The following is a 14,268-nucleotide window of genomic DNA, read 5'->3' as shown; positions in this document are numbered from 1 at the left end:
CATGTTATGACATCATTGGCTAATCCCACCCCGGAGTGTGTAGGCTCAATTGGTGCGGAGTCATGAAAGTGTTTGTAAACAACTCAGTCAGAAGGTAACTTAAGAGCTGCATGAACATCTTCACCTAAATTTACTTACCCGTTTGTCGGTATATCGCGCTGTCGTATATATGTATAGTGTTTATGTCAGCGGGCATCTCACATGTGAGGGTAGATGACTTGAGAAATGTTGGATTTTAGGTTAGCTAGCTAACTAGCGAGCATGTACCACTATAAGCTTATCCTGACGTTAGCCGGCCATGCTAATGTTAACTCACTCTGCCGATAGAAGTGGTTCATAGGCTAGCGGCGCTGGCCTCATACCTGCTAGCCGGCTAGTTAGCCAAATGACATGCCTTTGTCTAGCCAGTAGTCAAAGCGCAGCTCCCGTCTCTTCATGACAGCTCTGTTTCAGTAAACACAGCTAAGGGTAGCTGTTGACCGGCAAGTCTGTGGCATGCTAGTAGTTGTTTTGCTGATGTGTTTGGCTAACGTCAGTGTGCACTGGCTCTAGAATGGGAATAGGCGTATGCTTAGAACAACACAAAGGTTTTGGCGAGATTGTACGTTACAATATATTATAAAGCTACTCAGGAGAAGTTGAAAACAGTCTCCGTCTTAATCTGACGCATTAATGGATCTTGTTTTTGTCTGTGCTGTAAACATTTCGTGTCAAGTCTCATGTTGTGTCAAGTATAAAATTACCAAGGGGCACCATATGTGTGTCTTTCCATAGGCGCAGCAAACTGGAGTCGGACCAATTCTCGCACATATCCCTGAGTGTCAACACATCCTCCAAAGTGTCCCTAATCTTGGGATATGAAGGGTGTTTGAGCTCACGATTTCTCAATGTCTTTAAATCGACAGGATGACACGACAGTAACAGCAGTGATTAATTCATAGCTGTTTGAGTAGCTATAGCATTCCGGTTGCACAACCTCAAGATCCCTTTCATTACCTGTGTACTGTTCACCTATTGAGTTAAGATGCCTTGGCCATTTTCGGAGTCCATCAAGAAGCGGGCCTGCAGATACCTCCTGCATCGGTACCTTGGAAACTTTCTGCAGGAGAAGCTGAGCTTGGATCAGCTCAGTTTAGACCTCTATCAAGGCACTGGATCACTTGCACAAGTGCCATTGGATAAATGGGTATGTGTCGTGTTACCTTTGTGCCAGGAAATACAGCAGATTAATGTATTAGATTTAAACAGAATCTGCATGAATGAAGAGAAGCTTCAGCATTATTTCTTATTCTTCAGTCACTCAATGAGCTGCTAGAGACTGCAGATGCGCCTTTTGAAGTAATCGCGGGGTTCATCCAGACAATTTCTCTGACCGTCCCATGGGCAGCACTGCTGCAGGAAAACTGTGCCCTAGAGGTAAAGGGGTTGGAGATGGTGCTCAGACCAAGACCAAGAGTAGGTAAGGAAAGATTCAGTTGTGTGGCACTACAACACCATCTGTGAAAAAGGGTTTTAGATGGGTGGTAAAGTGTTGGGAAGATGTCATCATTTTGTTACATGTGAACATGTTGCCAACTAATGTCAGTGTAACCTGTTCTTCCAGCATCTGGCACTGAGCCCATGTACTGGTCCAGTTTCATGACGAGCAGCATGCAGCTTGCCAAAGAATGCCTGAGCCAGAAACTCACCGATGATATGGGAGAGAGCTTCCAGCCTTTTGAGGGATTAGAGAAGTTTGCAGAAACAATAGAAACAGGTACATTTTGTCTGTACTGTTAGGCAACATTTAAAGAGGTGTCGACCTAGTATTGTGTGAAGTCATTTCTTTTAATTTCCTATCTTGCAGTTCTGAGAAGAGTTAAAGTGACATTTTTGGATACTGTTCTCAGAGTTGAGCACATTCCAGAAAATTCTAAAACTGGAATCGCCCTTGAGATTCGAATCAACAAGTAAGTTTTGACAGTGAATGAGACAACAGGCTATTTCCAAAAATTCAGTATCATAACCCATTATTAATTTTCTCCGATCAAAAATCGATAATTGATTCGAAAGGAATCCTATTGAATAATGAATACAGATGTCCCTAATATGTAGTACATACAATGCATCCAGCGATGTCTCAAGCTAATTGTCTTTTGTGGTTGCTTTCAGGATTGTTTACTGTGATGAAACAGGCGAGGAGAGTTCAAATGTTAATGTGCATCAGCCAACCACCTTTGCACATAAAAACTTGCAGATGGAGGGCATCACCATATTTTGGGATGAGTTCTCAGATGTGTCCCGTGCTGGTTGTAAATCTTCACCCACTCCAACGGTTGGTGTAGCGAGTCTTTGACATTTAGTATGAACGAGCTGTATGTATAAGCCTTTTAAAAATATGCGTCTGTTATTTTGCAGGAAACGGAGCCAAAGCTCTCCCCTAGCTGGAATCCCAGAATAATATGTGAGCCTCATCCCCAGTTCACAGAGCCTGTATCCTCTACCACACCCTTTGAACCTGTGCAGGTTGGGAGTCTCAGTGGTAAAATAGAGTTGTCCCTCACTCTGAAAAACAACTTGGCTATGCCTGGAGCAAAGGTAAATGAACAATTTCTTAAGTACAAAATTGTGGAAGAAAAAAAAAATTACTCAGTGTTATGAACAAGGAATAAGTGGTCTTAAGCAGGGTGTTTGGCATGCTTCCTTTCAGCTGGACGTTGTTGGACATATTGATTCACTTACTATTCTGCTCTCCCCACGACAAGTCCATCTTCTTGTGGACTTGTTTGGAGCATTCTCTGGTGGAGGTGAGCATTTCTCTTTTGATAGATGATGGAGAACATTTGGATCAAACAGGGTAAGAACGTCACCAAATGAGTTATTTGGAATTAGAGTGAAGAGAGTGTTTCTTATTCTTTGTGCAAAGGTTCACAGGAATGGGCTAAGGATAGAAAGAGCCGACCCATACAGCAGGAGGATGAGTATCGACTCCATATGGAACTGAACCGCTGTCTGAAGAAGGATACCGCTGTGCCAGGAGCAGACCCAGACCTCTTTGAGAGCCAGACCACCAGAACTGTGTCTAGTCGAGGTTGGACTCAAACACTGTCCTCTGACCTGTGATCTTTCTGATAAATCGGATAAATCGTGGTTGGATCTATCTAATGAAATGTGTTCTTCCTTTGTCCTTTTATTTATTTATTTTTCAACATACCTGTGGGTGGCGTAGATGATGTATTCTTCTCCATGGCAGACATGGACATGTCACACAGCTTGTCATCCCTTCCTCCTCTGGGTGAACCACCCACAGTTGACTTGGATTTGTCACTTAATAGCAACTACTCTGCCTCTCCAGGAGAATCTCCCTCCGGAAATGCAACAGTAAGTCTTCACATCTTTGACCGCAGTCTTTAAGACACACTGAAATTTAATGTATGTAAGCGTGATGGTTCTGAGTGGTCTGAGTGCTTTGTTTATTCAGTCCAAGGAGTCCTTAGGAGCTATACACATGAATATTTTTAGTGTGTGTTTTCGTTTGTGTGATATATCAGATCATATCTGTGTGTCTGTGTTTGAAGGCTCTGTGGGATGATTACATGGATGTACCACGACAAAGAGAAAAGCAGACTCATGAAACTCCCGTCCAATCACGGGATTCACAACTCCCTCAAAAATTACTGAGACAGACTTGTAAGTATCACAGTATATCAGTGTATTTTCACACCCTTTGTGGCCATTGGTTTAAACAAGGAGAGGAGTTTACAGGTTTTCATTCCAAGCAAAGATTAGTGTGGGGAAGTAAGTATTCAACACATCATTTTTTTTTCCATAAAACATATCGCCAGTGCGGCTGTTTGCAAGAATGGACCTAAATCCCACCTGGACACTGTGAGAAGTTAGTTTCTTTGCACAGGAAGCGTCTTGAAGACAAAGGCTTCTCCACTAAGTATTGAATATGTTTCTGTTAGTGTTTTCATTACTTTTTACTGGTCATTCAACTTGCACATTGCTTTTGTATGGATTTCAATGTTATGATTTCTTTATATGTCTAGTTTTATTGAGTTGATACCAATGTCTGGTCTCAGTTTCATGTGAACAGCTGCATTGGAAATAAATTCAATGACAAAAATGTTGACATGTTAAAATTCCACTGTACGTCAGCATATCTTTCTCATAACATCTTTCATCAGTGGTTGAAGGTATGATAACTGGTGAAATTGGCTGGGCAAGTGTTCATCTCAGCTCTCATTCCAACACAGTGAAAATGAAATATCAGGATGTATATCTGCCGTTGTTGTATTTCAGCCCATCCATCCAAAACCCACGGTGATGAGTCACGACCAGAGCTGGTGTTAAGGTTGACGCTGAGTAGCCTGACCATCTCAGTCCTCCACATCGACCCACTGCCGCCACCAGATGCTGCTCCAAGTCCCCTTGGCCCGATGGCTGCACACTTCTTCAGCACGGTGGGCCCAGGCCATCTCGCCCCAGCTGCTCTGCTTCAGTCTCGAACAGTGTTTAACCAGGCCTGCCCCCATGACCATCTAAGGTGCACTTTTATTTTCGATTCTTTTTGTGCAAGGTTATGCTTGGTGTCTGGTGAAAGCATGTTGTAGGACAGATTTGTGATTTCCTTGTTTAATGTGTGTGTGATCTGGGTTCATATTTGCAGGTTTGTTGGACAGGGCTTGAAGATAAACTATGAGCACTGTCAGGGATCCAGTTTGCGGACTTTTAGCACTGACATCTCCCTCAACCAGATGGAGTTTCTGGAGTGTCTGTTCCCCTCTGAGGCTGTCAGTGGTGGTTCCCAAAGAGGCATTCAGTACACTGAGGTTAGAGTTTCAAGCCTGAGCTAAGCACATTTTGCTCTGCATTGAGCTTTGGTTGGTCAAACGCGGCATATGCATTCAGTACGCCTGAAAATACTGAATGTACACCTAAAAGTTGCAGCTGGCATGACATTAAGAGTGTTTCTCACTGGTTTCTCTGTCACACCCCAGCTCCTGACTTTTGACACCATAGCCAGTGCTGATGCACCGCTTACCACCTGCCTTCACCTGCTTTACAAACAGGCTGAGCGCAGAGGCCCTCAGGTAACAGCATTTATTAGTCCAACATGAAACTACAGCACTAACACTTAACACTCAAGCAAATTATCTGCATCATTGTTTGGCTTCTGCTCAATCAGTTCTTTCTGTTCTCTACGCAGGGCGGCCAGGTTCGCCTTAGCACCATTCCCAGGAAAGCTGAGATCCAGGTGGAGCTGGGCCCCGTGCGATGTGAGCTGGACATCAGCATTGTAGACCGTCTTAACTCTTTGCTACAACCTCAGAAGCTGGCCACCACAGAGTTGATGGCCTCCCACATGTACACATCCTATAATAAACATGTCAGCTTGGTAAGGACATCCCAAGAGCTATTTATTTTACATTTAAAAAAATATGAATATCTCAGATATAATAATATAATGTCACAATAATAATGATTATTATAACCTAGGAAGTGATTGTCAAACCTTTTTATTAAGGAGCCACTGTCTTAAACTTTGATTGAAAAGGTAAAACAGTTTCTACAACATATACATATATAACGTGATTCTTTCTTTCTTTAAATTCATTTCACAGCACAAGGCCTTTACAGAGGTTTTCCTTGATGATAGCCATACTCCTACCAACTGTCATGTATCGCTGACTGTCAATGCCCCAGTGCTTGGACTTGCTATCCGCTTCCCCATCCCTGATCTACGCTCAGATCAGGAGAGGGGCCCTTGGTTTAAGAAGTCCCTGCAGAAGGAAGTTCTCTGCCTGGAGCTGGAGGATCTGGAAGTGAAAACAGAGTTCATGGGTGGCAGCTGTCCTGACCAAACCAAAATGGAGCTCACTTTCAGGGAGCTTATTGGTATGTGATTTTAAAGGGAACAAAATTAAACTTCCCTCTAAAGAAACAGCATTTCTTGAACTGAGGAATTACTCTACTCTGCTTTTTGATCAATTTTTTTGCTTTGCATAGGCAAGTTTCAGGAGGAGCCAGATCAGCCAGCTGCCCGGTTCCTCAGAGTGTCCCACACCATGGATGGAGACATGACATCATCTGAAAGTGTGAAATTCGATTGGCCGAGGTATGTTTATCTGACCGACCTCTAACTGATTGTCCATTCAGGGAGCATCTTTCAGTGATATTAATCTATTTGAGCAGGGTTGTGCTGAAGATGAACCCCACTGCAGTCCACTCAATCCTTGAGCGGGTGACGGCTGAAGATGACGAAGGGGCTGAGGACCATTCCCTTGAAGAGGAAGAGGAGGAAGGGGCTGCCCACTCACTGAAAGATGTGTGTGACTTTGGGAAACCAGAACCATCACCTTTTTCATCACGAAGGGTTATGTATGAGAATGAAGAGGTAGGTCATGGCTAAAGAAACATTAAGTAAATGCACTGGAGCCCAAAGCAGCTGCTAAATGTAGTGTCTTAGAAGTCATCCAGGTGTACAAATAACACCTGATTCATTTGTGCAGCTTTCTTTGTGCAGCTTATCAATCTTAAACCTGCAGTGTGGAAGTTGTGTCCTCCCCCTCTGGCAATGAGAGTAATTACACAAACGCTGTTGCTGTGCTTGTGATGCCATGGACTCAACCTTGCTGTAGTCTTCTCCGTCGTAACGGTTGCCTACCCCTTCAGCTCTGGCAAACCAGCCACTGCTGGTGATGTAAAGAGATTTACCCGGCAGCAAAAGGTTTAATCAGCGTTCTGTGAACCCATTTAGCAAAGGCTTGAATGTCACCAACGTTTATTTATATGTAAAAAGTCTTTAACATTTACCCAATATGGAGCAATAAAATCAATAACATGTTATCAAACCTTCAGTTATGCTGTAAGAAATAATTTAAGAATTGTTCCAGTTTTATGATGGCATGGCTCTAAAGCAGGTGGACATATTTGCATTCAGGAGCGAGGGTATCCTGTGGGTGCTGTATTCAAATGCATGACAGATGCATCATTATGCAAACGCCGACATAAGCACCGCTTTGCATACCGTACCTGTTGACAGAGCAGGTGGAGACAAGCCCATGTTTAGAAAGTCTTTGTTTTTATTGCAGATGGTCATTCCTGGTGATGTCGCTGAGATGACAGAGTTCCAGGAAAAAACCATGAACAACTCTCGCTTCATCCTTGAGTTATGTTTCCCCAATGTGCAATTAGTCCTCCCCAGCAAGGCATTTTATGAAAAACTACACAACAGGTACAGAATTTGTTATATACAAAGTGGCTAAAATGTTGATGAAATATGTCAAAAACCTCATGGAAGACTCTTTACTTTGATAAGATACCTATTCAGATATTTAACTTGTATTTTGTTCCGTAAGTAATAATCTATATTCTCAATATTTTAGGATAAACAATGACCTGTTGCTGTGGGAGCCCACCGCTCCATCGCCAGTGGAGACCGTGGAAAGCATGCCATATGGAGTTGGACTCTCTGTCGCCAGTCAGTTGATCAACACTTACTCCAAGGACAGCTTCAGCCAGTTCCGCTCTACTGGTCCCGAGGGTGAGACAAGAAACGTTTCCTGTGCATTTGCATTGGGTCAGGCTCTCCTAATTGAAATGTCGAATGTGAAGTTGTGTTTAAACCCCACTGGCATGCTTTGTGTTGTGCTTTCAGATGAGACAAGTGGGTCAGAGGAGGAGACCATGCACTATTACTCTCCTGCCTGTGACCTGGGCCTCAGGTCTCGCAAGAAGAAAAAGCCCAAAGCCCAGAGCAAGACCTCCCAGAGCCTGTTCTCTGTCATCCTCAGTGTCAGTCACGGCCTGGTGGCTCTTCAAACCAACGCTAAGGTAAACACACATCCTTTTTAATGTCACTTCCTATCCTTGCAGTTTTATATAGACATTCCTAATATCTTCTTTTATGGATGTGGGCTTAAGTTTCCATCTTTTTCCCAGAAGGAGGATAAAACTGTACTGAAAAACAAACACGGCGAGTTCTGGCTGGAGGTGAAGAACGCTGTGCTGTTCAGTGTGACACAGTACGAAGGCTATAAAGACCAGCACTACATCTGTTTCCACACTAGCAATATTTGCATGTACCATCAAGGTAAACCTGCCGCACTATATTATTACTCTTATGCTGCTGTATATGTATTATATTTGGTGTTATGTGACGTAAAAATAGAGCACTGCTACTGCAGCCACTAATCTTCATCATTCATGTATTCACTGAAGTCTCACTCTGTTAACCTGCTCAGGACTTTTGGATGGAGGCCCGTCTGTCTCAGACATCAAGCTGCCATGCAGGACTCACCCCCACTGGTTAGAGCCAGCTATCTACCAATCAGAGACGCCTCCTGAGAGATCCTCAACACCATCAGATGGTATAGGTCTGGAGGCCCGCAGCATGGTGTCTGTCGCCATCAAAATCTCATCACAAAATGCAGAACGCAGTTTCAAGGTAGAGTATTCAAATCTTCGACACCCCGAGGAAAAGTCTACACCCTCTTATCTTTTATATCTGCTCACTGTGGTGATGTGTGTCTTTTTATGTAGGAATTTCTGGTTGCTGTTGGAGTGAGAGGAGCCACACTCCAGCACCGAGTGGTCCCTCCCAGTCTGAGCTGGTATGACCAGGTCGGTCAAGAACAAGCCACCACTTTGCACATAAATGTTCAAAGAGCACTTGAAGGAAGTAGAATGCAGTGAATTCAGTGTAAACGTACTGCTTTATTATTCACAACAGATTGTCGACTTTCTGAATGTTTCCGATGAGCCTGTGTTGGGTTACGCCCCTCCTATGTCTGTCACCACCCTACATTTACACCTGTGGAGCTGCTCTCTAGACTACAGGTAAAGTAGGCAGGCCTCCCACTAAATACTTATTTCTTATCTGTGTGTGTATTGTAATGTGTCACTTGTTTTTCTCTTGACAGACCCCTTTACCTGCCGCTCAGATCACTGTTGGTGGTAGAGACTTTCAGCATCTCCAGCAGCGTCTCTTTAGACCACTCTTCTTCAACGCTCAGGTATGAAACAACTACTGCTTCCATCGCTGATACAAAATGATGTAAATGCAACAAGAGTTATCGAAAAAGTCGTCTTTCCTGAGTGTAATATGTCGTGTACAGGATCATTTTGGATGAAGCGGCTCTGTTCCTCTCAGACAAGAGTAATGCCGTCTCTGTCAATCTAGCACGTGGTAGGTTGGCTTTCGTGATGATTTTGAAGAAACCGCTCAACATGTTTAAATGCAGCTTTGACCAATGTGTGCTTTTGTTTTGTATTCACAGACTATGTCCAAGTGGTAGACATGGGAACATTGGAGCTCAGGATTACAGCTGTCAAACCTGGACTGGATGGAAAGCTGGTAAGAGTCGTCTCTGAAAAACATTAACGTTTGAAATGTTTTGTCTCTGGAAAAACACGTACATCATTTTGCACTGTCTCTTGGGTGATAGTCAGAGCCCAGATTTGAGCTGCGCTGTTCCAGTGACGTCATTCACATCAGAACGTGTTCGGACTCCTGTGCCGCCCTCATGAACCTTATCCAGTATGTAGCCAGCTATGGAGACTTGCTGCCCCCTGCAGAACCAGAGGCCAAGCACAGCAGCACCACACAAAGAACCAAGGTCAGCAGTGACACCAACATGAGGCAGTATTACATACTCTGGTCACACATGCTTAGTTTGAGTGTATTTTTGGACAGGCGGAGTTTCCTAGCCGGCCCACATCTCAGACCCCCTCGCTCGCAGAGACTGAGCAGCAGATGTTGCAGGATCTGATGAGTGAAGCTATGGAGGAGACTGACGGGCAGCTTGCAGCAGGCCTGCCGCAGAATGGTGAAGACTTCGCTCAGTCGAGTTTCTAGTTTTAGCTCCGTGAATGATGTAACTTGATTTAACTAGATTCTGTACTTTTTCCTCACTTCAATAGGTGCACATGAGGAGCAGAATCAAGACCACGACCCGCCTCGCTCAGACCTGTTCTTGTTCCCAGATGAGAGTGGGAATTTTAACCAGGATTCAAGCCCCACTTACCCCATGCTTCACTCTCCTCTCATCACTCCTGTCCCTAGCCTGGCCCAAGAGACGGATGACTTCTGTATCCTGGAGACACCAGGTTCCAGAGGAGAGGTCAGGAACCACTGTCACAGCTACGGCTATGTAACAAAGATACTTAAAATCTGTGTTTGCTCACTGATAAGCAATGTGTGTTTCAGGATCCTGATCAGGAGCCAGTGGTAAAGCAGCTTACTTTAGACCCTGTGGAAATCAAAGATGATCACTTCAGTCAGCCTCTAGATGGGAGTGATTCCAGCCGTGGAGCCATGAACGTTCCCATCCCAGAGGTGCGCTACCTCATCAAGGAGATCTCCGTCATCTGGCACCTCTATGGTGGGAAGGACTTTGGGAGTGTGACTTTCACAGCCTCTCCTGCTAGAAGCCGGGGGTGAGCCAATAACTACCTAACCGACCACAACGGTTTTAAATGTGCTCAAAAGGAAACAGACTTTTTTGATTTTTTTTTCATCTTTTCACCGTGCAGGTCTACACCTCATAGCTCCCCCTCTCAAACTCCGGTCAGACAGGCAAAGGCTTCAGGTCGGGCAGGAGGCGGACGAGGAAGGAACCCTGACGTCCTGATGGAGATACAACTCAGCAAGGTAAAGTTCCTCTTCATGTGGAGTGAGTGTTTATTATGGCACCCTCATACAGATCATATATATACATTGGATCATTTCTTCACCATTTACCAGCTTTTCTCTTACCTGTCCCCCAGGTGAGATTTCAGCACGAGGTGTACCCACAGGCCCAGGTGACTTCTGGGCCAGCAATGGATCAGCCAGTCTCCCGGCAGGTGTTTGTTGTGCAGGACTTGGAGATTCGAGACAGGCTGGCTACCTCACAGATGAACAAGTTCCTCTACTTGTATTCTAGCAAGGAAATGCCACGAAAAGCCCATTCTAACATGGTGAGGAAGGCAACACGCTCACATTAACCCAGTTAAGTGTCGGGCTCCTGTAACTTCTTGTCTGCTTTTGGTCTTAGTTGACAGTTAAGGCCCTGCACATGTGTCCTGAGTCAGGCCAGGCTCCCCAGGAGTGCTGTTTGCGTGTTTCCCTGATGCCTCTTCGCCTCAATATTGATCAGGTGAAAGGGACGGATGATTTTTCCAGCGTATCAAAGATATGTGTCAGCGTCTTCAGTGACATCGTTTAATCACAGCCTTGTTTTTTGTTTGTTTGAAGGACGCGCTGTTCTTCTTGAAGGACTTCTTCACCAGTCTTGCTACTGAGGTTGAGTTTTTCTCACCGCCTGCTCAAGAAGGTCAAATTCATTATTCACACATTAAAATCAAACATAATTTAACATAACCTTGACTTTCAAATACTGATTCCTTAGAATATTCTGTTCCACAGCTGTCTGTGTTTCCACAAAAAAAGCTGCTGCCCCAGAGATCTCCTGCAGCTTCTCCAAGCACGCCGGCAGCAGCCAGGACCCGGCCCCGATCATCTCAGTACCTGCTCAGAGACGTTTGAGCCACAACGGCTTCTCCACATCTGGCAGGGAGGAAGTGATTGACAGTGAAACGTCTGCTCCTTCCTTCACAGACCAGCCCATCTTCTTTAGGTCAGCGTGAAATAACTAATTAAGGGAAACCCCTTTGAAGAAATTTCCTGTCTGTGTTCGTTAATGTTTCCTTCTCTTAACAGGGAGTTTCGATTTACCTCTGAGGTTCCCATTCGCCTGGATTACCATGGGAAACACGTTTCAATGGAGCAGGTACATGGTCTAAGAGGGATATGTTTTAGCTCCACGTTGTTTTTTTTGTGCATTGAGAATGATTTTATGACTGCTCTGTTTCAGGGAACGTTTGCAGGGATCATTATCGGGTTGACACAGCTTAATTGTTCAGAGCTGAAACTGAGGCGCCTGTGCTATAGACAGGGGTAAACACCACCAACAGTACATGATATCAAGAGTGTAATTTGCTAATTCGTAGAGAACCAATCATCTTTCCCAGGAAAGTAATACTTGGCTGTCTCTCAGATTATTAGGTGTGGATAAGCTGTTTTCTTATGCAATAAATGAGTGGCTGAATGACATAAAGAAGAACCAGCTTCCTGGACTACTGGGCGGTGTGGGACCTATTCACTCTCTGGTACAACTTGGTGAGTTCAACACATGTTCTGAACCCAGTCACAGGCGTTGTGGTGTTATCACACTAACATACATTTCACAGTGTGCTTTAATGATTATCATAAATCGTGTATTTCCCTAGTTTTAAGATGGATGTTCTGTTCAGTTCAGGGATTCAGGGACTTGGTCTGGCTCCCGATTGAGCAGTACAGGAAAGATGGTCGGATAGTCCGTGGCTTTCAGCGCGGCACCGCCTCTTTTGGAACTTCTACTGCTATGGCTGCTCTGGAGCTCACCAACAGGATGGTGCGGACCATCCAGGTAAACTCACCTTTCCACTGCTGCTGCCAGTGTATTCACCTCTAACACCTTCATGAGGCATCAACAAATCATTGTGTGTTTCATCTTTAGGCAGCAGCGGAGACGGCCTATGACATGGTGTCTCCAGTGCCTGATGAGAGAGACACAAAGAGGATAAAACGGTTTTCCCATTATGGTCTGGCTCATCAGCCTGTTGACCTGAGGGAAGGTGTAGCCAAAGCCTATACTGTGGTGAAAGAGGTAAAAATATATATATATTTTTTTTAAAAATCACTTCAGTGACATTAATGGAAAGAAACTCTTTAACAAAGATGTTTCCATCTACAGGGGATCACAGACACGGCACTGACCATCTATGACACAGCCACCAGGGAGCACGAACAGCGTGGGATGACGGGAGCAGTGGGCGGAGTTCTCCGCCAATTGCCGCCAGCAGTGGTCAAGCCACTCATCATGGCCACGGAAGCCACCTCCAATGTTTTGGGTGGGATGAGGAACCAGATTCACCCTGATGCGCGCCAGGAGGAGTCTCAGAAATGGAGGCAGGGCGAGGAGTAATTCTTATTGCCATATGGCACCAGAAACCAATTACTGTGCAGAAGCAACAGCCAGTAGAAGCATTGGAATCCTTTCCCCAGAGCATTTTTGAAGAGCAACATTTCAGAGGTGTAGAAACAACCCCAGCGTAGATAAAATACTGTTCATCTTGTGGCAATTTGAGCTACTGTGATTCAGCTTGTGTCATCTTACCAGTTCCCTCACAGTGCCTTCATGGTTATCAGCATCGTCCAGCTGTACGTTCAATCAAAGGGATGTGTGTAGAGTGATGAGTTTAGGAACCACGTGTTGTCTTCATGTGGATTATGTGCTGCAGTGGGATAGATAATGGCATTAGAAATACAAAATCATGATGAAATGAAGAAATAGGCTCTAGTCTCATGAGATGCGAACACTTGTTTCATTCTCAAACAGCTCTGTTTACATGTGTGTTAAGTTCTCTTATCCCGCTTGGTGTCAACAAACGCTAATACTCTAGGTGTAATGACCCTTATTTTATATAACACGGACTGTATGTGGGCCTTGTTATTTACTGTAAATATTGCTAATGTGTAACATTTCATGCAAATAATAAGAGAGCAATTATAGAAGCAGAATCTTTAATATGTAAATTCTGTAATCAGCACTTTTAAGTGACTTGAAGGGTTACTTGCTCAAATGAATGCCAGATGGGAAGATGACCCAAATTTGGTTCACAAGTTTCACAACTTTACTTGAGCTGTGGTCAGTGTTGTGTCATTTTTGGAAAAGCTGCTGTTCTGAAAAGCTGTTTTTCAAAATTAGAAACAGTTTCACATGTTTAATCTGTCAGTGCTGCTCACGTTTTCACATTGTTGACACAAACTTGTACAAGAAACTGTATCTTCTCGAAATCTTGGAAGCAAAGTCTTAATATCCTGCGCAGTTGATTTTTTCTTAAGTGTATGTTTGGATATTGATATTTGGCGTGTTGTGTTGCAAACATTTGATTTGCTCGTTTTCTTCTTTATGTGGACGGGATGGTATTTCTTGTACATAAATGTACAGTTGACTGATGAATTTGTATTAAAAGCATGAAAGGGAAATAAAAATGGTTAAATCCACCTGAGTAGACTGTGTTAGGCTGTGGTTGTATTAGTCACAACTGAATGTAATGAACTTATAGGCATTCATGCATGTCTATACTGTTACATCCACAGTGGGAGATTCGGATTGTGATATATTCACTTCTTAGTCGCAAAGAATTTTATTTTGAAAAATCTAAGTCGTTAAACCGGAAGTTGTGCTTTTGCCATGG

The 14,268-nt window shown here is 44.0% G+C and overlaps 1 protein-coding gene across 1 annotated transcript; it reads left to right on the top strand.

Moving 5' to 3' along the window:
- Positions 1-44: 44 nt before the first annotated feature.
- LOC121618033 (autophagy-related protein 2 homolog B-like) lies at positions 45-14,079 on the top strand. Its single transcript, XM_041953270.1, has 43 exons — positions 45-94; positions 775-1,186; positions 1,297-1,459; positions 1,604-1,756; positions 1,847-1,949; positions 2,152-2,314; positions 2,398-2,577; positions 2,690-2,786; positions 2,906-3,070; positions 3,209-3,360; positions 3,558-3,669; positions 4,285-4,528; positions 4,652-4,814; positions 4,983-5,075; positions 5,192-5,380; positions 5,607-5,880; positions 5,992-6,100; positions 6,178-6,379; positions 7,077-7,219; positions 7,371-7,528; positions 7,643-7,818; positions 7,927-8,077; positions 8,229-8,431; positions 8,527-8,607; positions 8,717-8,823; positions 8,907-8,999; positions 9,102-9,172; positions 9,264-9,340; positions 9,432-9,602; positions 9,680-9,812; positions 9,907-10,106; positions 10,193-10,422; positions 10,519-10,636; positions 10,753-10,944; positions 11,022-11,123; positions 11,222-11,300; positions 11,393-11,603; positions 11,687-11,756; positions 11,841-11,923; positions 12,024-12,145; positions 12,280-12,434; positions 12,525-12,674; positions 12,762-14,079. The coding sequence occupies exons 2-43, from the start codon at positions 1,025-1,027 to the stop codon at positions 12,990-12,992; spliced, it is 6,231 nt and encodes a 2,076-aa protein (XP_041809204.1). The 5' UTR covers positions 45-94; positions 775-1,024; the 3' UTR covers positions 12,993-14,079.
- The last annotated feature ends 189 nt before the right edge of the window (positions 14,080-14,268 follow it).

The sequence above is a fragment of the Chelmon rostratus genome, chromosome 15 (genome assembly GCF_017976325.1).
Source record: "Chelmon rostratus isolate fCheRos1 chromosome 15, fCheRos1.pri, whole genome shotgun sequence".
Taxonomy (NCBI): Eukaryota; Metazoa; Chordata; class Actinopteri; order Chaetodontiformes; family Chaetodontidae; genus Chelmon; species Chelmon rostratus.
Note: the sequence above shows the minus strand (reverse complement) of the source record. Positions and strands in the feature narration are given on the sequence as shown.